This window comes from Hypanus sabinus, chromosome X1, assembly GCF_030144855.1.
Source record: "Hypanus sabinus isolate sHypSab1 chromosome X1, sHypSab1.hap1, whole genome shotgun sequence".
Taxonomy (NCBI): Eukaryota; Metazoa; Chordata; class Chondrichthyes; order Myliobatiformes; family Dasyatidae; genus Hypanus; species Hypanus sabinus.
Window position 1 is genome coordinate 34,268,757 of NC_082738.1, and position 25,238 is coordinate 34,293,994.

The following is a 25,238-nucleotide window of genomic DNA, read 5'->3' on the forward strand; positions in this document are numbered from 1 at the left end:
TCTTAACTAACATTTGAAAATGGGATTTGAATCTCTCTGCTCCTTTGATACTTACCTTTGATATCATCAATGTAGCAGTGATCCATCCCACTTGATTGAGATTCTGCCTTCAGCGTGATGTTGCCAAGTTTAAGCACAACAGCAACAGTGTCCCAGATAGAATCCATTTCAGATTTGTCGAACCCAATGACATTCATTGCGCTCTGTAATAGAACCAATGCAGTAACTGTGGATGAACCCTTCTCTTTAATATTGATATGTTTAGAGTATGGTACTGGTATTGAAGTAAAATTACCCAACCAGAAAGCCCAAGGCTTGAACTAACAATGTAGATGTTAGTTCAAATCCCACCATGGTAAATCTGGAATACAAATTAAGTCAATAACCTGTAATTTTTAAAAAATTATCTAAGTTAAAAGATCAGTCTAGTTCACTCCTTGCTTTGTCTAGCCTATATGAAACTCCAAATCTGCCTGACTCTTAAACTCTTCTTGAAATGGCCTACCAAACAAGGTCTTCAACCTGAAACAATAACTCTGTTTCTCTTGTAGATGTGACCCAGCCAGCTGAGTATTTCCAACATTTTGCTTTCTTTAGATTTCCAGCATCTACAGTTTTTTTAAAAAATCAGTCAACAATATAATTGTTGCTTCAACCTAGGCACTAAGTGTGGACACTGCAAAGTCACTCCCAGACCATACATCTTTGCAAATCCTCCTCACTAATACCCAATGACTAGTACTCAAATTGGGAGAGCTAGCACGGGCACAGAATGAACTCTGGATGGAGGCCATCATCGAGGCTTGAAAGCACGAGCAGGCCAAGTCCTGAAGGACTTGCCTACCAGATTCAGTCTGTATTATGTAGTGAATGAACAAACACAAAGGGTAAATTTATTTGACCTTGTCCTCATCAAACAGCAGAGGCATTGTCCAGAATCATAGTATTGACAGGTGACCCCTGAACAGTCCTTGCATCTGCACACTGTGGACACACTCAATGACAATCATGCTAAGTAGAATATGCCTGAGCAGATAGTAGAGTTATCCAAAGCTACAGGGATTAGGTTTAGGGTAAGGAATAAGAAGGATAGAAGGGATCCGGGGAAGAATTTTATCACTGATATCGAGATGGCACTGGTGTACATCAGTGACTCTCTGCGGGCTGCAGGAACTTGTACCAGTTTTCCTCTTAAATATACTCCTTTTCAACTACTTTCACTGCAATCTGCAGCATGTAAATTACCTTTTAACAACGGACTACAAAATTACATCAATGATCTTCAGATCTCACGTTCGAAGGGTAAATGCGGAGCAGTTAAGCATGACGCCTTTAAGGGTTGACACCAAAGCCAAGGCCAAAAATGCAGCAGGAGAACCAGGATTCAGACCAGGCCTCCTCTGCCTTCCAGCTTGTTGGCGAATGTACAGTCACTTGAGAATAAGACTGACGATCTCAGGGCAAGGCTGCTGTATCAGAGGCAGATCTCAGCTGTTTGTTGCACTGAGACGTGGCTAACAGAGGACACACTGGATGCAGCTATCCAGCCACATTTTACTATTTTCAAAATGGATTGACCCTAGGGTTCTGGTAAGGAAAGAGGTGCCGACATGTGCCTTTTAGTCGATTCTCATTAGTGCACAGACGTTATGTCAATTTCTTGTTCCCCTGACTTACAGCAACTCACAATTAAATGTAGACCATTCTATTTTCCTCGGGGATTCTCGTCCGTGATCCTGACCGCAGTTTACATACCACCACCAGCCAATTATAAACAAGCACTCGCAAAACTGGACGATGCTGTCTGTAAACAAGGAGCATCCCGCACATTTCAAATTATAGTTGGCCACTTTAACCAGGCCTGCTTGAAGAAAAACTTGCCTAATTATCACCAGCCCGTAACCTGTTCCACCAGAGGTCCTAACACATTAGACCACTGCTACACTACGATAAGGAATTCCTATTGTTCCTTCTCGAGACACCATTTTGGCAAGTCGGATCATTTGTCTGTACTCCTGCTAGCTGCATACAGACAGAACCTAAAGAACAAGGCTCCAGAGATCAAGACAACCAAGAGGTGGTCACAGGAGGCAGAGGAACTGTTACAGGATTGCCTTGAGTCAGTGTAAGGGGCTGTGGTTCAAGAACTCATCTGACAACCTGAATGACTACATCAGACTTCAAGTTACACATTTTATTAAAACAGCTGTGGATGAGTGTGGCCCCACAAAATCATTCAGGGTTCTCCCCAACCAGAAGCCTGGGATGAACAATGAAATCTGGAACCTGCTGAGAGCCAGATCAGAGGCACTCAAGTTTGGAGATCAAGAATGCTGCAAGAGGTGCAGGTATAATCTCTGGAAAGCCTTCTCTTGGCAAAGTGGAGATTACGAACTAGACTGGAATCAACAAGTGATGCATGACACTGTGGCAGGGTCTGAATGCTATTACCTTGTACAAAGTTAAATAATGTGACATAGGGGACAGCATAGCTTCACTTCCAGATGAGCTCAATGCCTTCTATGCTCACTTTGACCACCAGAACCGGGAGGAACCGTCATGCACTCCCATGCATCCAAATGATCCTTTGGTCTCAGTATCTGAAGGTGATGTGCAGGCTGCCTTCAAGAGAGTGAATCTGAAGAAAGCATCTGGTCCGGACGAAGTACTTGGCCAAGTACTGAAGACCTGTGATGACCATCTGGCTGGTGTATTCCCGGATATCTTCAATCTCTCGCTCTAGTAGTGTGTGGTATCCACTTGCTTCAATCGTACCAGTGCCCAAGAAGAACGTGGTAATCTCTCTAAATGACTATCACCCAGTGGCACTTACATCCACAGTGATGAGGTGTTTTGAGAGGCTGGTGTTGAAGAATACCAGCTCCTGTCTGATTGGTGACTTAGATCTGCTCCAATCTGCCTACCAAAGCAACAGATCCACATCAGATGCTACCTCACAACCCTGGAACATCTGGACAGCGAAGATGCATATATCAGGATGCTCTTCATTGACTACAGCTCAACATTCAATACCATCGTCCCCTCAAAACTAATCAGTAAACTCCAAGACTTGGGCTTCAATACCCCTTGTGCAATTGGATCCTGGATTTCCTCACTTGTAGACCCCAGTCAGTTCAGATTGGCAAAAGCATCTTTTCCATAATCTCCATTAGCACAGGTGCATCACAGGGATGTGTGTTTAGCCCCCTGCTCTACTCGCTTTACACCCATGACTGTGTGGATAAGTACAGCTCCAACACCACATACAAGTTTGCTGATGACATCACTGTTGTGGGTTGTATCAAAGGGGATGATAAATCAGCACACAGGAGGAAGACTGAATACTTGGCTGAGTGGTGTAATAACAACAACCTCTCACTCAATAAGACCAAGGAACTGTCTGTAGACTTCAGGAGAGGCAAACCAGAGGTCCATGAGCCAATACTAATCGGAGGATCAGAGGTGGAGAGGGTCAGTAACTTTAAATTCCTGGGTGTCACTATCTCAAAGGACCTGTCCTGGACCCATCATATAAATGTAATTGTGAAGAAAGCACAACAGCGTCTCTACTTTCTCAGGAGTCTGTGGAGATTCGGCATGTCATCAAAAACCTTGGTAAACTTCTGTAGATATGTGGTGGAGAGTGTGCTGGCTGGCTGCATTACAGACTGGTATGGGAACACCAATGTCTTCGAGTGGAAAATCCTACATAAGGTAGTGGATTTGGCCCAGTACATCACGGGTAAAACCCTCCCAACCATTGAGCACATCTACATGAAACATTGCCATAGGAAAGCAGCATCCATCATCAAAAACCCTCCCCACCCAGGCTATGCTCTTTTCTCACTCCTGCCATCAGGTAGAAGGTACAAGAGCCTCAGGACTTGCACCGCCATGTTCAAGAACAGTTACTATCCCTCAACCATCAGGCTCTTGAACAAAAGGGGATAAATACACTCATTTAAGGACTGTTATCTTGGTATTTCATGCTTGTTATTGCTATTTATTTATATCTGCATTTGCACAGTTTGTTTACAGTTAACAGTTCCTGATGTTTACAGTTACTGTTCTATGGATTTGCTAAGTATGCCTGCAGAAAAAAAATCTCAGAGTTGTCTGTGGTGACAGGTATGTAGTTTGGGTGGTTGGAATCGATAACAAACTGCCTGAGGAGGTGGTGGAGGCAGAGACTCTCACAGCATTTATGAAGTATCTAGACAAGCACTTAAATCACCAAGGAATAGGGAGCTATGGACCAGTGTTGCAGAACATCCCAGTCCAACTAAGCTGTTCCAGTAGAGTTCCAACCCTGACATTCTACAGCGGCGTGGAAAGTGGCCCCAGTATATCCTGTTCACAAAAAGAGAACTAGTCCAATTTGGTTAACTACTGCCTAATCAGTTTACTTTCAATCATACTGCAACAATACTATAATGCACTAATAATCTGATCATCAACGTCAAGCTTTAATTTCACCAAGACCACTTGGCTCCAGATCTCAAACACGGACTGAATTGCTGAACTCCAACAGTGATGTGAGAGTGATGACACTTGACGTTGAGGCAACATTGTGCCTGGGTCAAAATTCAACACGTTTTTTTGCAACAACACAGCTAAAAAAAAAAAGGGATTTAACGCATGTCCACATCTGTAATAATGAATGGAATTTGACCCTGGTGTTAAGAAGATCTACAGGATCTGATTCCAAATGCTGCTGTAAAATCTTCCCAGAACCAGAAAAAAAATCAGCACCGTGATTCAAGTGGTAATTGATAAATCCAGATTTCGGATAGTGCACAAGGCCACTGATTTTTATTGTTTTTTTAAAATTATCCAAAACATGTATGTACGTTCACAAATGTACTGCATATTACAAAACAAAGGGAGATTTGTGTATATATTCACATATATTGAAGATATTGTAAAGTTGGATTTACATTCACAAATATATAAAGAATTGCAATCAAGCCATGCCTTTAATGTTCTTGGAACAGCTGGATGTGCTTCATAACCAGCCATGTCATTTTTTTCTGCATTTTCTGTTATTTAAGCCAAATACAGTAGCAAATTTGCGCAGAGCAAAACTTCTATAAGCAGCAATGTGATCATCTCTCTTTGCAATGTTCAGGGAGAATTCCCCTTACTTCTGATTGTGGCTGTGGATCTTATATACCCGCCTTAGAGGGCAGGCAGGATCATAGTTTGCAGATCTACTGCTAAAATGGCACATTTGGCAATGCAACACTCTCTCAGTACTGTAGTAGGTTGGAATTAGAATTAGTCACGTGTGCTGATGCACAGTGAACAGTTGGTCTTGCACACTGTCCATACAGATCAGATCATTACACAGTATATTGAGGCAGTACAGGGTGAAACAATAACAGAATGCAGAATAAAGTGCACCAGCTACAGAGAAAGTGCAGTGCAGCCAGACAATAAGTGCAAGTATCATAAGGTCAAGAGTCATCTTATCATACAAGGGAACCAGTCAATAGTCTTATAACAGTGAGGCAGAAGCTGTCCTTGAGCATTGGTAGTACATATTTTCAGGTTTTTGTGTCTTCTCCCAAATGGAAGGGGGTGGGGGAGAAGAGAGAATGTCCAAGGTGGGTGGGGTCTTTGATTATGCCTAACTGAGGTAGCAAGAAGCCAAGTCCATAGACTGGAATTTGAGCTCATAACATTCTGACTCAGATGAGAGATGAGCAATGAGTCAAGGGTCAGACTATTATAAATTTAAACATTTGTATAGATATTCCATGAAGCTCTTGTACATTTTCTTTGCCTCATATTTGTGAGTAAAGTGCATTAAAGCATCAAAGTTTTCAGCATGACCATGCTTGGATTGGATCCAAGCTGGCTCAGATTTGCCCTTGGAGTCCATAGAGTCATTGATTTACGGTACTGGAGAGGATGAACACAACAAGATAAAATGAGGGGCCTCTCGGCCCCTCAAGCCTACACCATCATTCAATATGATCATGGCTGATTTAAGCTGACCTCAATTCCTCTCCTGTGCTAATTCACCATATTCATTAGTCTCTCAAATATTTATCTATCTCTACCTTAAGTATATCCAATGATTTGACCTCTACCACTCTCAATGGTGGAAAATTCTGAAGATTTGCCACCTTCTGATGGAAGAAGTTTCTACACACTTCAGTTTTAAATGGTTAGTCCAACATTTTGTAACTCTCATACTACTGGAAATACCTCCACATCTGCCCTGTCAAGCCCCTTTAAGGATCTTGTATGATTCAGTAAGATCATCCCTCAATCTTCTGAAATCCAAAGGATACAAACCCAAACTATCTAGCCTCAGAGCTCTAGGATGTTCAGATGCCCAAAGCCATATTACCCCGTGGGTGTCAGACAGTCCCCATGGGTGAATCATGGGGTTGTCAGAAAAGAAGAAAGGATGTGCAGCCAATAAAGCCTGCACTGACTCTCTGAAAGAACAATCTTTCTGTCCCACTGTTCAACTTCTCCCCCCACAGTCCTTCAAATTATTCTCCTTCAAATATCTCAATTCCATCTTTAAAGTACCCACCACCCTTTACTGCAGTCAACTCCATAATTCACTGTCCAAAAAGTTTTGCCTCACATCACCCTAGCTCTTTTGTAAATCATCTTGACATTGCCCACTTTTGTTCTTGATCCGTCCATCTCTTTTGTGACCTTCTCCCTCGCCCAACTCTGTCCAGAGCCTTTATGATCTTGTACAGCTCTATCAAATCACCCTCTTCTTCTCCGCTGTAATGAGATCAACCTTGGCTTCTCAATGTTAACTTAAGTTTCTCACTCTTGATCGTTCCACTCAATTTTCACTGCACCCTCTCTTTCTGAGCAGAATCAAGATCAATTGTCCAATTCCACACAATATTTTTAATACAAACTCAATATAACTTCCCTATTTTTGTACTCTGCCACTGTTTGTAAAGACAAAAATAATGTATACTTTCTAAAGGTCATTTTATTGAATGTTTCTTGCCACATGCAAAGATTTGTGTATGTATTCCCCAAAGAGAGATCCCTTGTTTCTCAACTCATTTAGAAATGGGATGAGCTGAACTGATCCCATAACCTATGGACACACTTTCAAGGAGTCTACAACACATGTTCTTGATATTTATTGCTTATTTATTTATTATTATTATTTTGGGTTTTTTAATTTTTGTATTTGCATAGTTTGTTGTCTTGCACATCAATTGGTTGTCTTTGTTGGGTGTCGATTTTCAATGATTCTATTTTACTTCTTTGTATTTATTGTGAATGCCCACAAGAAAATGAATCTTAGGGTTGTATATGGTGAAATATATGTACTTCAATAATAAATTTACTTTGAACTTTGTACCACATACTTCATATTATCTCTCCTTGAACTTCTTCCAAATGCCTCACCCATATAGTGCTTTGCATTAAACTGCATCTGCCACATGTAAGCCCATTCCACCAGACCGAATAATCTTTTTACAATACTGTGCTACAAATTTAAAAATGGTTCCCTGTACATGCAAGTCCGAGTTATTAATAAGCAGCAAGAAAAGCAGCGACTTTGGTACCAATGCTTGAGGAACAGCAATGCATACTTTTTTCCAAATTAAAACATGACCATTCACAAAGTATTTGACTCTGATCTCAAAGCACATTTCATATTCATGCTGCTTCTACCTTATTTATTCCAGAGGCTTCAATTCTGGCGACAATCATTCTGTGGCCTTTCAAAAATCCATATGATTGTCCTATCCCCATCAACCATCAGCAACTAAAACGACTTCACTGATCCACTCCTATCAAAATAATTTTGCCCAATTGTTTCAAACAGATTGAGCAACATTGAACTGACTGGACTTTAATTACTTGATTTACCTTTACAGGCTTTTTAAACAAACATACAATATTTGTATTTCTCCTGTTCTCTGGCACCAGCTCATTAGTTGATGACTGGAAATTCATGGCATTGAATTTCCTCAGCATGCATTGAGTCTAGACCAGGTCATTTGTCTACCTTAAGTTCAGCCATGCTTTTGACTTCCTCTTCTTTATCAAATATTATGACTTTGGCTGCATCATCTTCCTTGGTTAAAAAAAATAAAAAATAGAAAAATCCAACGAATAATTGGTTGTCAATGTCAAAGGCCAGGGAACATATCAATCAATCTGCCCACTCAATGTCAGTGTAACAAGCGAGCAGCAATAACTTGACAGAAGTATGTGTTTATATGGGGGCAGGGTGGGGGCAGTGGGTAAAGATTGAATTTTGATTTCAGCAAAGAACAGGTGTCTGATGTCAAATTTCATAGCTGGACATCTTGCTGATGGTCCACACATCCAATGTTTGATCTGGATACTCCTCAAATAATCTAGATCACCTACATATAGTCCAGGTTGCTTGAGTACAGTGTGCAGACCTTGCTAACAATCCAAGTATCCCAGACACATCAAATTGATTCCAGCAGGTAGGATGCTATTATTGTTTAGTCAACTCCTCATTTTACAAAGGAAGACTTGTACTTGCATTCTTCAATTTCAGACTTTTGATGTTTGCAAGGTTTTAAAAGTAATAACTTTTATCTTAGAGTCAGTTTCCTAGATCGTTGGTGGGAATTATGCTGCTCGGGATTATCATTCCCTTTCTAAACACAACACACTTACTTTAACTGCATCAAAGTTGGCAGCATCGTTGACTCCGGTCAGTGATGTTTTGTCCGAGTTCAGGTAAACGTACTGATTACCATCTCTTAGCACCTTAAGTCGTTCTGTGGAGAAAAGGTGTGTGAATGATTATTCTGAGAATTGTGCTTATGTGAGTTGATAAATTTAGAAGTGGAAGAAAAGGAAATTATATTTATTGGCGCTAACATGCTTCATTACATGTAATGCCAAAACAAGGGATGGTGATATGTATAAATCCCTTCACAGTTTGTTTCTGATCTCAATTACAGAGGCAAGGGAGCCTCCCAGCAAAACCAGTGATCGGTACAGTATTTTTGTTTATTTAAAGATACAGCATGGTAACAGGCCTTTTCACACCAACAAGCCTGTGCCAGATAATTAACCTGCATGTCTTGGGAATGTGGGAAGAAACCAAAGGACCCAGAGGAAACCCACACAGTCATGGAGAGAATGTACAAATTCCTTACAAACTATGGTGAACTGAACCCAGGTCACTGGCACTGCAATCATGTTACGCCAACTGCTAAGCCACCATGCCATTTTGTATGTACAGATCACTGAGGAAGTAACTCAAAGTGAGTCTTACTTCAGTGGTTGGTAAGATGATGGAGAAGATCCTGAGAGGCAGGATTTATGAACATTTGGAAAGGCATAATATGATTAGGAATAGTCAGCATGGCTTTGTAAAGGGCAGGTCGTGCCTTATGAGCCTGACTGAATTTTTTGAGGATGTGACTAAACACATTGATGAAGGAAGAGCAGTAGATGTAGTGTATATGGATTTCAGCAAGGCATTTGATAAGGTATCCCATGCAAGGCTTATTGAGAAAGTAAGGAGGTATGGGATCCAAGGGGACATTGCTTTGTGGATCCAGAACTGGCTTGCCCACAGAAGGCAAAGAGTGGTTGTAGACGGGTCATATTCTGCATGGAGGTCGGTGACCAGTGGTGTGCCTCAGGGATCTGTTCTGGGACCCTTACTCTTCGTGATTTTTATAAATGACCTGGATGGGGAAGTGTAAGGATGGGTTAGTAAATTTTCTGATGACACAAAGGTTGGAGGTGTTGTGGATAGTGTGGAGGGCTGTCAGAGGTTACAGCAGGACATTGATAGGATACAAAACTTAGCTGAGGAGTGGCAGATGGAGTTCAACCCAGATAAGTGTGAGGTGGTTCATTTTGGTAGGTCAAATATGATGGCAGAATATAGTATTAATGGTAAGACTCTCGGCAGTGTGGAGGATCAGAGGGATCTTGGGGTCCGAGTCCATAGGACGCTCAAAGCAGCTGTGCAGGTTGACTCTGTGGTTAAGAAGGCATACGGTGCATTGGCCTTCATGAATCATGGGATTGAGTTTAAGAACTGAGAGGTAATGTTACAGCTGTATAGGACCCTGATCAGGCCCCACTTGGAATATTGTTGCTCACTATTCTGGTCACCTCACTACAGGAAGAATGTGGAAACTATGGAAAGGGTGCAGAGGAGATTTACAAGGATGTTGCCTGGACTGGGGAGCATGCCTTATGAGAATAGGTTGAGTGAACTTGGCCTTTTCTCCTTGGAGCGGCAGAGGATGAGAGGTGACCTGATAGAGGTGTATAAGATGATGAGAGGCATTGATCATGTGGAGAGTCAGAGGCTTTTCCCCAGGGCTGAAATGGCTAGCATGAGAGGACACAGTTTTAAGGTGCTTGGGAGTAGGTACAGAGGAGATGTCAGGGGTAAGTTTTTTTTTACGCAGAGAGTGGAGAGTGCGTGGAATGGGTTGCCGGCAACAGTGGTGGAGGTGGATACGATAGGGTCTTTTAAGAGACTCCTGGATAGGTACATGGAGCTTAGAAAAATAGAGGGCTATGGGTAACCCTAGGCAATTTCTAAAGAAAGTACATGTTCGGCACATGTTTCTATGTACTTTGTCCTCATTCTGGGGATATGGGCATTGCATTTATTGCCCAGTCCCTATTGGCCACATTTGATTTGTCAGCAGAGACTCTCTGTCAATGCTCACCAGGATGTGTAAATGAGATTCTTGGAGGAAAGTGGGCATCCTTTGGGATTACCCTATCCAGAATCTGCTCTGAGCTAGCATTTCCAGGATGGAAGAATATTAATCTGTCCCTGAATCTTTTGGGCAAGGTTGAGGAGATGAGGCCCCATCAACGAAATAGGATGTGCGTTGTGAGAAAGCTTTGGAGGGCAGGAGACTGATTAGTAACACTCACCCAGCATCTCAGGTGACCCCCCTGCCAACAGCTGGTAGAAGATGTGGAAATTCCTCTCCCCTTTCAGACGCTTGACAACACGAGACTTTTCCAGGAGATCTGAAACACCCAAGCCGTCAAAGCTCAAAACAAAGCTCACGTTTGCCTTTACTCACCTTCTGCTTTCGCACTCAGATAAAATGCTTAAATTCACAGTATACAAAATTAAATGCAACACACTAAAGAACAATAAAAGTCACTAAATCAGAGGTAGAAATGAAGCAGCATTTGGCACTTTTAAGCTCATCTCTTACGAAAGATCCAGTGCCCACGTTTCTAAAGGACAGATCTCAGTTACTTCTCAACTCCTTTCTTGTCCACTGGTGACCACTTTTAAAAAACATCCTTTAAATATTTTAACTCCTCCTGTTACACTACTGGAATAAATATTTTACAGGGAACATGGATGAATGAAGCAGACGAGTGCATTACTAGTGTAAAAATAGTGATATCATTTCATCTGGCACTGCGTCAGACAGGTCCAGCCTTTGCATGCCAAGCTCAGTGAGCTAAAAATTTCAACTGTTCTGCCAAGACAAAAGCCTTAATCCAGACTGGGAATGTGAATCTCCACTGCGTGAGAGTGGAACTTCATTTTCCCACTTGTAGAACCTTTTGAGAATGTACCAATCACCATTGAGCCACGGGAGATTGTAGTTTCCGGATTCTCACCTGTGACAGACAGAACCCATGCACAGCTCTTGCACTATTCCAGTCAGATTCTACTCTTGAAAGCATACCTCCAGACCCCAGCCTCAGTGACTACTGCCAATTCCAGCAGTGAACGTCACCTGCTCTGAGCACCTGTTGGGATACAAGCACCACTGGAACTGTGCTCAGATACACAGAGGAGAGGGTAGGGTTTCCTCCTCAGGTTATGAAACATTTGACAACACCAAAACTACTGCAGATTTGGACACAACTTGATTAGGACTTCCTATCCATTTATTACAAGAGCATCTATAGGTAAAAGACCAGTGCTTCTCTTGCACCTTTTGTGACCACTGATCATCCCAAAAATGGGGATTTTGTCACCAATGAAGTATTCTGAGGTGTTATCATTATTGTAATACAGGAAACATCAGCAAACTCCTAAAACTGGCCATTTTTTCTCTCTCTCTCTTACCTTTTAAGGGAAGATAAGGGAGCATAGAAGCCCAGATGACCAGACTCAAGAACAGCTTCTTTCCCACTGTCACCAGACTGCTGAACCAATCCGTTCTTTCACATCCCCTCGCTGGTGGTGCCGCCACATTCACAATCCCTAAATCCGACCTCTTCTGTTATTGTTACCTGAGCATTTCTTTTTGCATTACTTCAGTTTGCACTACGATACTTTGCTGTTTTGCACTCCCTGTATTTATTATTACAATGTGCACTGTTTATTCAATGAACTTCACACGAGCAAAGAATTTCATTGCATCCTATGTATATGACAATAAATGAAACTAATCTGAATTTGAAAGGCAGGGTCTCTCAATTTAATTACTCTAACACCTTGATACTGATGGAGGCTAGCAGTTTACAAAAGCAATGTTAAAAACCTGCACGTTATTTTTGGAAAAATGACAGACAATTGATCACAGGATTGTCCTTTAAAGCAACTGGCACATAGCCCAGTTGCCCTGGGGAAGATGAAAGTCTTTCTATTCCATTGCCACCCCCAATTACTATGCAACCATAGCCATTTTTAAATGCTGGTCAGCCTTGTGTTATCTATTGTCTATCATTTTGACCTTGAATCTTTAATGGCTGCAGAGAATAATTAGTAATTGTTACCCAGGGTTTCTTAAAAGCAAAACACTACAAAAAGCTGGGCAATGTGAAAGTACTTCAATCAAAGTTAACACGGGCTGCATTTAAACTTTCCACAATTTGCTGTGCACATATTAACCATAAGGCCATAAGACATAGGAGCAAAAGTAAGCCATTTGGTCCATCGAGTCTGCTCCCCCATTCCATCAAGTTTGATTTATTAATGCTCTCTACCCTGCCTTTTCCCCCTTAGCCTTTGACACCCTTACTAAGCAAAAACATCACTATCTAACTGACTCACTGCCAACATGATAACAGTCACTAAACTAAAAAATTCCTTTCCATTGCCCTAGGGAAACCTATGGTTATACTTCCAAACGGCAAAATACACTGGATTTTTCCTTTGGGAACACAGTCAAAGGAGAAGTGAGAGTTCTAAGGAGAGAGAAATCCTAAACAAGGATGTGAATGTCCCTCCTATCAATTTTATGAGATAATATTTCAAACAGCAAACACATCAGAGATAGTGCATTCATAATACATTTTAATCAAAGGCCATAGACAGCTCTAAACCCAATTTGCAGTTGTTGATTTACATGGATTACCTCTCAAAGTCCACCAATAATCATTAACAGGAATTGGTTTTGGATTTGCAGATAAGGAAGATTGTATCCACCTAAATTGATTCTTGGACCTCCGACCCAAGTGTTATCATCATTTATCATGCTACTGATCTCTAACCCACATAGAAGTGTTGAGTTCGTTCATGAAACTTAAGTGGAGCTTATGTATAGCTCAAGGTCTCTTTACCCTTTGATACTTCAACACCAGACATAAACAACATGCCATCAAAATTATTCCACAATGAGCAGTAGGTATTTCTATATTGAACCTATATGCCTCTGACTGGCACTACTGGGTACCTGCTTCAATTCAGTTTGCATTACCTTACAAGTCCATCCTCGCCAAGTTTAATACCATCTGTGAGGACCCTTCATCAGGACAGACCAATTCTGATGAGGGTCTCGGCCCAAAACGTTGACTGTTTATTAATTTCCATAGAAGCTGCCTGACCTGCTGAGTTTTGCCTGTATTTTGTGTGTGTTGCTGTTTCTTCCTATTCTTCGGACAGTACAACCTTTGATATAGAGCATCTTGGATGCTCAAGAACATCACATTATAAAATTTTATACTTGGTGCATTTGATCCAGCAGAAGATAATTGATTAGTCAGGGCCATTCTCCTATCTGAAGCGCTTGACCACTCTTTACTGGAGTTTTATCAAGGCCACTCTTTTACTTTCATGGGTGAATGGATGAAATGATGCAACTGTTCACCCAGAATTAGAAATCTGTGACCAGGTTACAGACATCTTGCAGGAGCAACAGCAAAGGCTCTTCTACATAAATAATGTGGGGGAAAGCCTTTTGTTTTTATGCAGTGATGACCTTGAACTAAGGGGTAGGGAGAACAGGTGCAATAAGGGTTTTAAAGGGGAACAGGGAGAGCCACTGGGGGAAAAAATAACTTGCATGCCTTTGGGTTGCTCTACAGAAACCTCATACAGACAAGATGGACTAAATGCTCTTCTTCACTGCAACACATCTATTTTTGATAAATGCTAAATGTACTGCCAGAACTCCCACTATCTGCCGCTGCGATAATCTTACTTAGTTTGTACGTTTTTGTTTCTGTGAGACTCCAGTGATTCTGCCACAAATCACAGAAGCCCTGTTGTGCAAGTCATTAACCAGAAAGATATATATTGCATCTTATATTTGCTGCATCTTATTATTTGCTGCCTTGGTCATGTTGATGGTTTGCAATTCATTGTCTGTATGTTGCCCATCGCCAACACTGTCTCCACAAGTCCTCCACATTCAGTGGAAGGACAGGTGAAGCAATGTTAATGGCCTGTCCAGGCCACCATCTGGGCAGGTTATGCCCAGCACCAGGCTGCCAAAACAGAAGCCCTGGCATACGAAACATTTACCAGGTGGATAGAGGAAAAAAATCAAGCATGTGCTCAAAGCCTCCTTGAAAAACCATCTCCACTGACTCCAAGTGGAGCAACAGTGTTCTGGATGATTTTGGAAACTTCAAGTCCATACATCAAGCCATCTACTGTCCCACCTGTTGAAGTTTGCAGTTCCTACTTTGAGTCCTGAGGTGGCTGGTGAGACTGTAAATCTGAAGTAGACACAAATTATCCTTGACCCAGAGGGACTCCCTAAGGAGAAGGAATGGAATTGTTGACTGGGTTACTGTTCACTCCTAGTTATTTGCAGACATTTTACAGATAGCCGTTTGCTGACTATTACTGCCAACAGTTGGCTGTTCACCAGCAGCCTACTGCCAACTGTTTGCAGACTTTGTTGCCACACTTGATATTTGACAGTTGCTCGTTTCCAGCTGTTTGCTGCTCTACCATCCATCCACTGGCTTTGCTGCCAGCTGTTTACTGAAATGATACCGGCTGCTGGCCCTTTCTGGCTTTGCTGCCAGCTGTTTGCTATTTGGCCAACAATTTGACACTTCACAGCCAGTTATTTTCTATTTGTCTGCTGCTTGTGCTTTACCGGTCAGCTGTTTATTTCCTGCTGCATACGCTGCTGACAATTTGCTGCGCTGCCAGCTGTTTGCAGATTTGCTTGCCAGTTTTTTGCTATTACTGGTTATATGCGTATTGGCACTGCGAGCTGAATGCGTTCTGCCAGCTGTATGTTGCCAGCTTTCTTATTCGCTGACTATTTTCTGCCAGGATTGTGCTGACCGATGCAGTTAGTTGTTTGATATTTGCTAACTGTTTGCCGCCAGTTATTTTGTATTTACTGGCTGTCAGTAGTTCGCTGCCAGGCACTTCCTGTCTGAAGATTATGTGCTGTCAGCTATTTGCGGAATATTACTGCCAGATGTTTAATATTTGCTGACTCTTCGTTGCCAACTGTTGCTGGCTATTTCCCTCTTTGCAGTTTGCTCTCAGCTGCTTATTGACTGCTTTCCGACTGTTTGCTTGTCCATTGCCGTTAATGGTGCATTACACTCGGTTCCTATTACTGGTTGACTGCTCCCAGATGACTGGTTGACATCAGTCATCTCTTCCGCTAGTTGATATCACAAATCTCTGTTCCAGTTTTCATGCATTTATTTCCTCTTCGGCTCATCAACCATTGTGAATATTATTGTTCAAACAAAATGGAACACTTTAAAAAGTTTAGCCACTCCTGGTTGATGGCCTGTGAGATGTTTTTCTGGACTATTTTTAGGTATTACATTGCCAAACAAATCTATAAAAGCATTGCTAAAATGTCATTAATTGTAAGCTGCGCAATATGTACTTTCAGTGCAAGCAATATCTAAAATGCTTTACTAAGACACCAGTAAAAAATAGAACTCACACAGAGTTTCATATAATAGTAAACAAATTTGACTCTTTCAGACCTAGTTAAACAGTGATCTAGATTATCATCATCCAGGTAACCCTCAAATTTACCTTCTTATAACCAATCTCATTTTTAACTGGTAGTGTTGAAACTCATATTGGTGCATTGTGTCTGAGTTGGTTGGGTTAATATTTTAAAGGCATTCCCTGTATTTCACCTGCTTCCAAGTGCTATAACTCAGAATCTCATCACTTGCTCCTCCATAAAACTCTGGCACATGTACCAGGCCTCCCTAGCATTGCTGGGTTTTGTACCTTTTGTCCCAGTGCAGGACCTTCCATTCACAAATCTGAAAAGGGGCATACAGTAGATAAACAAGAGTAGGAAAAGAGCATTCTATATCTCAATACCATATACCTCCCATTACCCTTTGATGCTCTTGTGTCTATCTCCTTCTTGAATATATTAAGCAAAGTGGTCTCCATTGCCTTCTATGGGAGAGAATTCCATAGGCTCACCACCCACTGACTGAAGAAATTTCACCCTAACTGAGTTCAAAATACCTTACCTTCCCTACCCAAGTTTGGGACACCTGGTTCTAAACTCCTCAGCCAGGGAAATAAATTCCCGATCCAGTCTGTTTATCTACTGTGTGTCAGGATTTTGAACATTTCAATAAGATCTCCTCATTTTTATGAACTCCAGCAGGGACAGTTGATCCTTGTATGTCAATTTCACCAGCCAAGGAATCAGTCTGGCGAATTTTTGTGGTGCTTCCTCCATAACAAATATATCTTTCCCTAGGTAAGGAGAGAGAAACTGCACACACACTGCAGGCTAGGTCTCACTTAGTTCCTGTATACTTTTAACATAAATTAATAGCCTACACCATTTTATCTTCAGTCACAAAGGGGGTATTATAGAGACCAACCTAGATTATTTAGTGTCATCAAATATAATTCAAATTTTCCCTCTGTCTCACCCCTTTTTGGGGAAGTGGTACTGAGACTTATGTGGGACTTAAGCTGGGTATATCAGATGGCTCAAATGATCTCAGGAGTTATTACCTGATAACATAGAACCTCAGAAATAAATTAGGAAATTCCATGAAATATCCAGCAATCAATGTCACTATTTAGTCTTAAAAATGTCTGCAATATGCTTTCTCCTTGTCTGCACTCCTGTCTGCAGATAGTAGGGTTTCATCTCCTAGACTGTTCACTGAGCCTTGGGTAGCTAGATTTCTAGCTGGTACGGTTAATTTTGCACAAAAGAGATGTAGTAATTATATTTTCTTTGTGTTCGTGTGCAATCTCAACATCCCAGAGTGCATTACCAGACAGAAAATTTAGTGTAAGTGAAAGAATACTGCAATCAATAGCCTGTACTTTCCTTTTTGGAGTTGAGCTTTTGAACTGCCTGTACGATTTTTGTGGTGTGAACTGAAGTCTTGAAGGTGCAAGATGGTGGTGGTGTGCTGTGCATGGGTCAAATCGCGGTGACAGGGCCTGAGCCTGAGAGCTTATTGAAGCAGCAGGGCCCGAGACCAAGAGCAAGGAGAGCAACTCTGAGGTTTGACCAAATTAAGTGCAGGGTCAGATTGAAAAGTTCAGGGTGTTGGGGCCAGAGGAGAGGGATGAAGCCAGTATTCAGCTTGCTGGTCCGCAAGGTTTACTCACCTCTGCGCTGAACCGAGACTGACTGATTTTGTGACTCACTTTCGTGAACTTCAATCTTACTTTTCTTGTTTGGACGATTTGATTTTTTTCCTGCACATTGGGTGTTTGACGGTCTTTTTTAAAGGGTACTACTGGGTTTCTTTGTTTTGTGGCTGCCTGTAAGGAGACAAATCTCAGGGATGTATATCTGTACATATCCAGAAGCTGACTCCATGCTAACAAAGGTGCAGAATATAACCAATGGTCCGAACCAAGAATGAAATTGCAAGCACGTATATCAGAGGTAACTGTGTGGAAGTGTGGATATTGTGGAAATTGCAGTAAGGCGTGATGTCCAAGGAAGGATAGATTGCAGACAGCCCAGGCAAGAAAGGTCTTTAAAGAGCACAGCCTCCCTTTCCACACCAGGTTATGCTTACTAGAGACAAGAATATAATGAAAGGGTGTGAAACACACACCAACTGAGGGGCAATTGCTTTACTAACTTCAAAATATCGAAGTATCATCAGTTGTAGCTTGGAGTTTCTATTGACTTCTAACACCTCCATTATGAATGGCAACTGATCTTGCAAGTAAGGAATTCAAACATGCGCAGTTTACTAATTGGTCAATATCTGTAATTGCTAGCCCATTCTGTATAAAAACGGCATTTCCCTGTTCAGAATTCAGAACAATGTGGGTGACAGGGGCCAAGTAGAATAAAGTACGATTGAGGAATGAGTGAGTTTTCAGACTTCAGAGACAAAGGGTTCAAAAATACTCATTCTTGGTGCCCTGTTCAGCAGCAAGTCTTGGCCGTGCTGGGCATCTCCTTATGGAGGCAATTAGTAAGATACGTTGCCCAAGTTATATCTTGTAGGTTCTTGCATATCACCCGAAAGGGTGAATGAGCTGAGGTTTAAGGAATATTCCTCGCTTGGCCTTTTGTTAGCAGAGGGTCAAATACAGGGCTATCAAGGAGCAGGATGACTTCATTATAAAGAGCTGCACTTACAGTTACTGATGACTCCACCCAATGGATCGCCTTTGAAGTCAAATTCAATGTCCATGTATTTTCCCTGAACACGGAAACGGTTAATAAAAAATATAAATGCAAGAAAATACATATTTATTTACTAATGCCCAGAAGAAAACTCACTGTAAATAACAAATTTCACTTCCCTCACCCCATCTTAAATGACTTCCTGTCCAACATTACCGGGAGAGCACCCCCACCCCTAGCCACCACCTTCTCGTGGAGAACAGCTGTAGTTTCCATTCAGTCACTTTTTCACAGAGAACACAACTGCCATCTGGTGTTGCTAAGAGATAGGCTCCGTCAGACCAAAAATTGCCCATTATAGATAAATGAAATATGAGGTTATTGGGTAGAACTGCACAATACTTTAAAAAATTAATCCAAGTAATTCTCTCCATATCCAAAATCCTCATTCCCCTTCCCTCACCCATATGAATCAGCTAGTAATACGTACAAATCTGGAGGAGTTATCATTCCGTATGGTCTTGGCATTCCCGAAAGCTGTGAAAAGAAGGAATAAAGCTATAACCAGGATTGGCTTCATGAGAAGAAATCAGCAATTATACAGAGTGAAGGGAAACACAGTCAATAGGGTTGATTCTCCCACTACAGTGCTTCCTTGACCTTACTGAGGTTATGGATCGGAGGCTGGCAGCCGAGGCCTCTGCCAGGTGATCTGTCTCATTGCAGATTAAAGAGTGACGCTGGCAGAGGTCGTTCTCAAGGGGCAGCAATCGGTTCATTGGTGACGTGGCACGAGGTTCAAAAGGAGCTTGGGTGCTTTTGTTTTTCTCCCCCTCGGTAGGCGATGATCAGTGCAGGGCCAATAAAAAGAAAGGAGGTGGACAGGAGAATGAGGAGGTGATAGACAGCAGCTACAGGGAGGTAGTCACCCCTAGGTTGCAGGAGACTGGTCTCTGGTGACTGTCAGGAGAGGAAAAGGGAATAGGCAGCCAGTGCAGAGTACCCCTGCAGCCGTATCTCTTAACAATAATTATACCATTTTGGATATTGCTGGAGGTGGGGGGGGGGGGGGGGCTATAGGGGGAAGCTGCAGTGACCAAATCTCTGGCATTGAGTGTGTCTCCGTGGCTCAGAAGGGAAGGGAGGTGAAGAGGAGTGCAGTAGTGAGGGGGATTCCATAACTAGAGAAGCAGAAAGCAGATTCTGTGGATGTGACAGAGACACCTGGATGGGACTTTACCTCCCAGGTGCCAGGTCAGGGAGAGTGGAAGTAGGATGACTAGGGAGATGAATGTGTGACTTGGAACTGGTTTCGGTTATCTGGATCATTGAGATCTCTTCTGGGGAAGATACAACTTGTACAAAAAGGACAGGTTACACCTGAACCCGAGGGGGACTAATACCCTTGCGGACGCATTTACTAGAGTTGTTGGGGAGGGTTTAAACTAATTTGGCAGGGGGATGGGAACTGGAGTGTTAGGTCTGAGGATGGGGCAGTTGGCAGGTGCAGTGTGTAGTGAGACTGTGAGGAAGGACAGGCAGATGATGGGGCAAAATTACAGTCAGTGGGATGAGTCAAAAGGTAAACATCAAAAAGGGTGATGAATACAGGACTGTATTCGGTACACAGTATGAATGCATGCAGTATGCAGAATGAGGTAGCACTGTTAGAGTGTTGTGGGCATCTTTGAGTCATGGCTAAAAGAAGATCAAAGTTGGGAGTTTATATTCAAGAATGTTCATTGTATCAAAAGGACAGGCAGGTAGGCAGAGGGGTGGGATGGCTCTGTTGATAAAAAATAAAATCATATCCTTTGAAAGAGCTGACATAGGATTGGAAGATGTAGAATCTTTGTGTGTAGAATTAAGGAACTGCAAGGTTAAAAAGATTCTGATGAGAGTTATGTACAGGCCTCCAAACAGCAGCCAGGATGTGGGATATAAATTACAAAAGGACATAGAAAAGGCATGTAAAAAAGATAATCATGGGGGTTTTCAATATGTTGATAGGTTGAGAAAATATGGTTGGTGTGTGACCCCAAGAGAGGGAATTTGAAGAATGCCTACAAGACGGCTTTTCAGAGCAGCTTGTGGTTGAGCCCACTGCAGGATCAGCTATTCTGGATTGGGTGTTGTGTAATGAACCAGATTTGATTAGGAAGCTTCAGGTAAAGGAACCATTAGGAAGCACTGGTCATAATATGATGGATTTCACCCTGCTATTTAAGAAGGAGAAGATAAAGTCCGATCTATCAGTATTACACGGAGTAAAGGGAATTGCAGAAGCACAAGAGAGGAGCTGGCCAAAGTTGGAAGGGGACACTAGCAGGGATGACAGCAGAACAACAACAATAGCTGGTGGTTTGGGGGGAAGTTTGAAGGGCACAGGATAGATACATCCCAAAGAAGAAGTATTCTAAAGACAACCGTGCCTGACAAGGGAAGTCAAAGACAGCATAAAAGCAGAAGAGAGGGCATATAATGTAGCAGAAATTAGTGGGAAGCTAGAGGATTGGGAATATTTTAAAAACCAACAGAAGGCAACTAGAAAAGTCATAAAGAGAGAAAAGATGAAATATGAAGGTAAGCTAGCCAATAATACAAATGAGGATACAATTTTATTTCAGATACAGTATATAGGGAGTAAAAGAGAGATGAGAGTGGATATTGGACCACTGAAAAATGATCCTGGAGAGGTAGTAATGGGGGCAAAGAAATGGTGGAGGAACCCAATAAGTATTTTTGCATTGGTCTTCACTGTGAATGGCACTAGTAGATTGCCAGAAATGCAAGAGTGTCAGGGAGCAGAAGTGAGTGTTGTTGCTCTTACTCAGGAGAAGGTGCTTGGGAAGCTGAAAGGTTTGAAGGTAGATAAGTCACCTGGACCAGATGGACTACACCCCAGGGTTCTGAAAGAGGTGGTTGAAGAGATTGTGGAGGCATTAGTAATGAATGTTCAAGAGTCACTGGATGTTGGAATGGTTCTGGAGGACTGAACAATTGCAAATGTCACTTCACCCTTCAAGAAGGGCGGAAAGCAAAAGAAAGGAAATTATATATCACTTTAGTCTGACCTCAATGGTTGGAAAGATTTTGGAGTCTGTTATTAAGGATGAGGTTTTGAGGTACCTGGAGGCACGTGATAAAATAGGCCAAGGTCAGCATAGCTTTCTAAAGGGGAAATCTTCCCTGACAAATCTGTTGGAATCCTTTGAGGAAATAACAGGCAAGATAGACAAAAGAGAGTCGGTGGATGTTGTTTACTTGGATTTTCAGAAGTCTGCTTAACAAAATAAAAGCCCATGGAATTGCGGGAAAGGTACTAGAATGGACAGAAGATTGGCTGACTGGCAGGAGGCGAAGAGTGGAAATAAAGGGAGCCTTTTCTAGTTGTCTGCCAGTGAATAGTGGTATGCTGCAGGGGTCATTGTTGGGACCACTTCTTTTCACTGTCAATGATTTGGATGAAACAATTGTTGGCTTTGTGGCCAAGTTTGTGGACCATACAAAGATAGGTGGAGGGGCAGGCAGTGTTGAGGAAGCAGAGTATCTGCAGAAGGACTTAGACAGGTTGGTAGAATGGGCAAAGAAGTGGCAGATGGAATACAGTACAGGGAAGTGTACAGTCATGTACTTTGGTAGAAGGAATAAAGGCACAAACTATTTTTTAGACAGGGAGAAAATTCAAAAATTGGAGGTGCAGAGGGACTAGGGAGTCCCTGTGCAGGATTCCCTAAAGATTAACTTGCAGATTGAGTTGGTGGTAAGGAAGGCAAATGCAACATTAAGCATTCAGTTTGAGGGGACTAGAGTACAAAAGCAGGGATGTAATGCTGAGGCTTTATAAAGCCTCAGACCACACTTGGAGTATTGTGAGCTGTGGCCCTTATCTAAGAAAGGATGTGCTGGCATTGGAGAGAATCCAGAGGAGGTTCACAAGAATGGTTTTAAGAATGAAAGGGTTAACATACGAGGATGATTTTATGGCTCAGGGCCTGTACTCGCTGGAGCTTTGAAGAATGAGGGGGGATCTCATTGAAAACTATTGAATAGTGAAAGGACTGGATACAGCGGATGTGAAGAGGATGTTTCTTATGGTAGGGGAATCTAGAACCAGAGGGTACAGCCTCAGAATTGAGTTTAGAACAGAGATAAGGAAGAATTTCTTTAGCCAGAGGGTGGTGAATCTGTGGAATTCTTTGCCACAGGCGGCTGTGCAGACAAACCATTGGATGTATTTAAGACAGAGGTTGATAGGTTCTTGATTAATCAGGGTGTCAAAGGTTACGGGGACAAGGCAGAAAAGGGGGTTAAGAGGGTTGATAAATAAGCCATGGCCAAATGGCTTAATTCTGCTCCTAGGTCTTATGGGCTTGTAGTGTGGGAATGAGTCAATGATCAACCTGTTCATCAGCCACATCTGTAATAGAGCTGATAAAAAACAGATTATTTTCAAAAATATTATAAAAAAATCCAAGATATTACTGCATGTTACCATCTCCTTCCTCACATGGAAACTCCAAATGAACTATTGAAACTTAGCCAGAGGAATTTGAGCAAATTGATATTTTTATGGTCCCAGCTCCCAGTGGCTAACTGGGCATATAGGTGGGTGAAGTATAGTACCCAGCACATATAATGACAGGCATGTAATACAATGGTTTTGAGTCCCTACCCAAAACCAGTTTCTCCTCTTATTGGACCTGATTTAGATTTTCAGTGTTCATTTTGAAACATAAGGAGTCAATTTAAGTACAGGATAGAGCTTCTCTGTGTGCCTTGATTAATTTCATACCTGGTGAATGCCAGGTTCTACCTGGGCTCTATGTTGAGTTGTGAATTTTCAGCCTAGATAGCTGATGGGGTGCTCCAACTAGCCACAGAACCCAATGGGTAGGGAAAGAAAAAGAGAACAAAATCGGACAGGATCTCTGGTCCTGATAACTAAACAAGCACTCCTATATAATAGACGATGACAGGTAAGGGCAGTCTTGGCAATCAAGCCCCTATTATAGAGTAGCTGGCCAAGACACAAAATCAATGCTTACATATGAAGTGGGGGAAGATGAAATCATGAAAATTTACAACAGAGGAAGCCAATAAGCTTATAATGTCCATACTGGAGCTAGTAAAAAAACCCCTAATAAAATAAGAATACCCAATAGCGTCAGAGGCTATGGAAATATAGTTAAAGATATTGACCTGAAATGTTAACTGTTTCTCTCTCCACAGATGCTGTTTGACCTGTTGAGTATTTTGGAATCCCAGTTTTTGGACAGAGAATCAGCATTGTTGGGAGATATCATGGAAAGGACACATTTAAGTGAAGATGAACGCAGGAATGCCATACCTTCCAATATGGGATTTGATTGCAGAAGCTGCTCCTTAACCTGATTGACCTCTTCTCCTTTTCCACAAACAGCAGCAATATATGACATTACAAGTTTGCTAGCCTCTAAGGATGGAAAAAGCAGACACATTTTACCTCAGCATTCCCTTCCACCAGGCTCATAATACTATTTATGGCACCACACTATCTTTTCTAGTGGTGAGTGGGAAATGCAGAACCCTAGTTCCATCTTGCTCTTAAATCCTTTTAGCCTGAAGTGGACTTACTTGGGGTTCCTGGTATTACCCATTACATTGTGGCATGGAAGGCAAAATTTGCCCAGGTTTGAATGGTAATATTTCATTTCCGAGAGATTGCCTCTTGGGGAAATCAATGCAGCAGTACTGCCACTGGAAGAATAGAGCCTACATTACTGCACTAACCAGATAACGGTGATATATATAAACAACAGCAGAATCAGGAGCAAGGCTTCAGGTGATGTTGGTTGAGGGATACATACCACCATAGAAACATCCATGATGGGCAGATTGGACCTGTTTAAGTAGCATAGCCACAATGGGTCAAATGATCTCCTTCTGTTTATTCTATTACAGGCAACCCCTGCACTACAGGGGGAGTGGGCTGCATACTTAGGAAATGCTCCATGTCATGATTTTATATAACATGAAGCTGAGGATCTAACCTCACTCCAACACATTGATGTAGTTATAAAGAAGGCAAGACAGTGGCTATACTTCATTAGGAGTTTGAAGAGATTTGGTGTATCAACAAATACACTCAAAAACTTCTATAGATGTACCATGGAGAGCATTCTGACAGGCTGCATCGCTGTCTGGAATGGAGGGGCTACTGCACAGGACTGAAAGAAGCTGCAGAAGGTTGTAAATTTAGTCCGCTCCATCTTGGGCACTAGCCTACAAAGTACCCAGGACATCTTCAGGGAGTGGTGTCTCAGAAAGGCAGCGTCCATTAATAAGGACCTCCAGCACCCAGGGCATGCCCTTTTCTCACTGTTACCATCAGGGAGGAGGTACAGAAACCTGAAGGCACACACTCAGCGATTCAGAAACAGCTTCTTCCCCTCTGCTATCTGATTCCTAAATGGACATTGAAGCTTTGGGCACTACCTCACTTTTTTTTAATAAACAGTA

At 42.0% G+C, this 25,238-nt stretch overlaps 1 protein-coding gene across 2 annotated transcripts in view; it reads right to left on the reverse strand.

Annotated features, from left to right (window-relative positions):
* LOC132384471 (unconventional myosin-Ib-like) overlaps nucleotides 1-25,238 on the reverse strand; it is a 64,253-nt gene that overhangs the window by 33,592 nt on the left and 5,423 nt on the right. For both annotated transcript variants that reach the window (XM_059955624.1, XM_059955623.1), the window contains exons 4-9: nucleotides 24,088-24,192; nucleotides 19,228-19,274; nucleotides 18,750-18,813; nucleotides 10,900-10,998; nucleotides 8,656-8,759; nucleotides 56-203 (exon numbers count right to left, since the gene is read on the reverse strand). In XM_059955624.1, coding sequence (XP_059811607.1) covers nucleotides 56-203; nucleotides 8,656-8,759; nucleotides 10,900-10,998; nucleotides 18,750-18,813; nucleotides 19,228-19,274; nucleotides 24,088-24,192 — 567 coding nt within the window. The remainder of the gene's footprint in view (nucleotides 1-55; nucleotides 204-8,655; nucleotides 8,760-10,899; nucleotides 10,999-18,749; nucleotides 18,814-19,227; nucleotides 19,275-24,087; nucleotides 24,193-25,238) is intronic.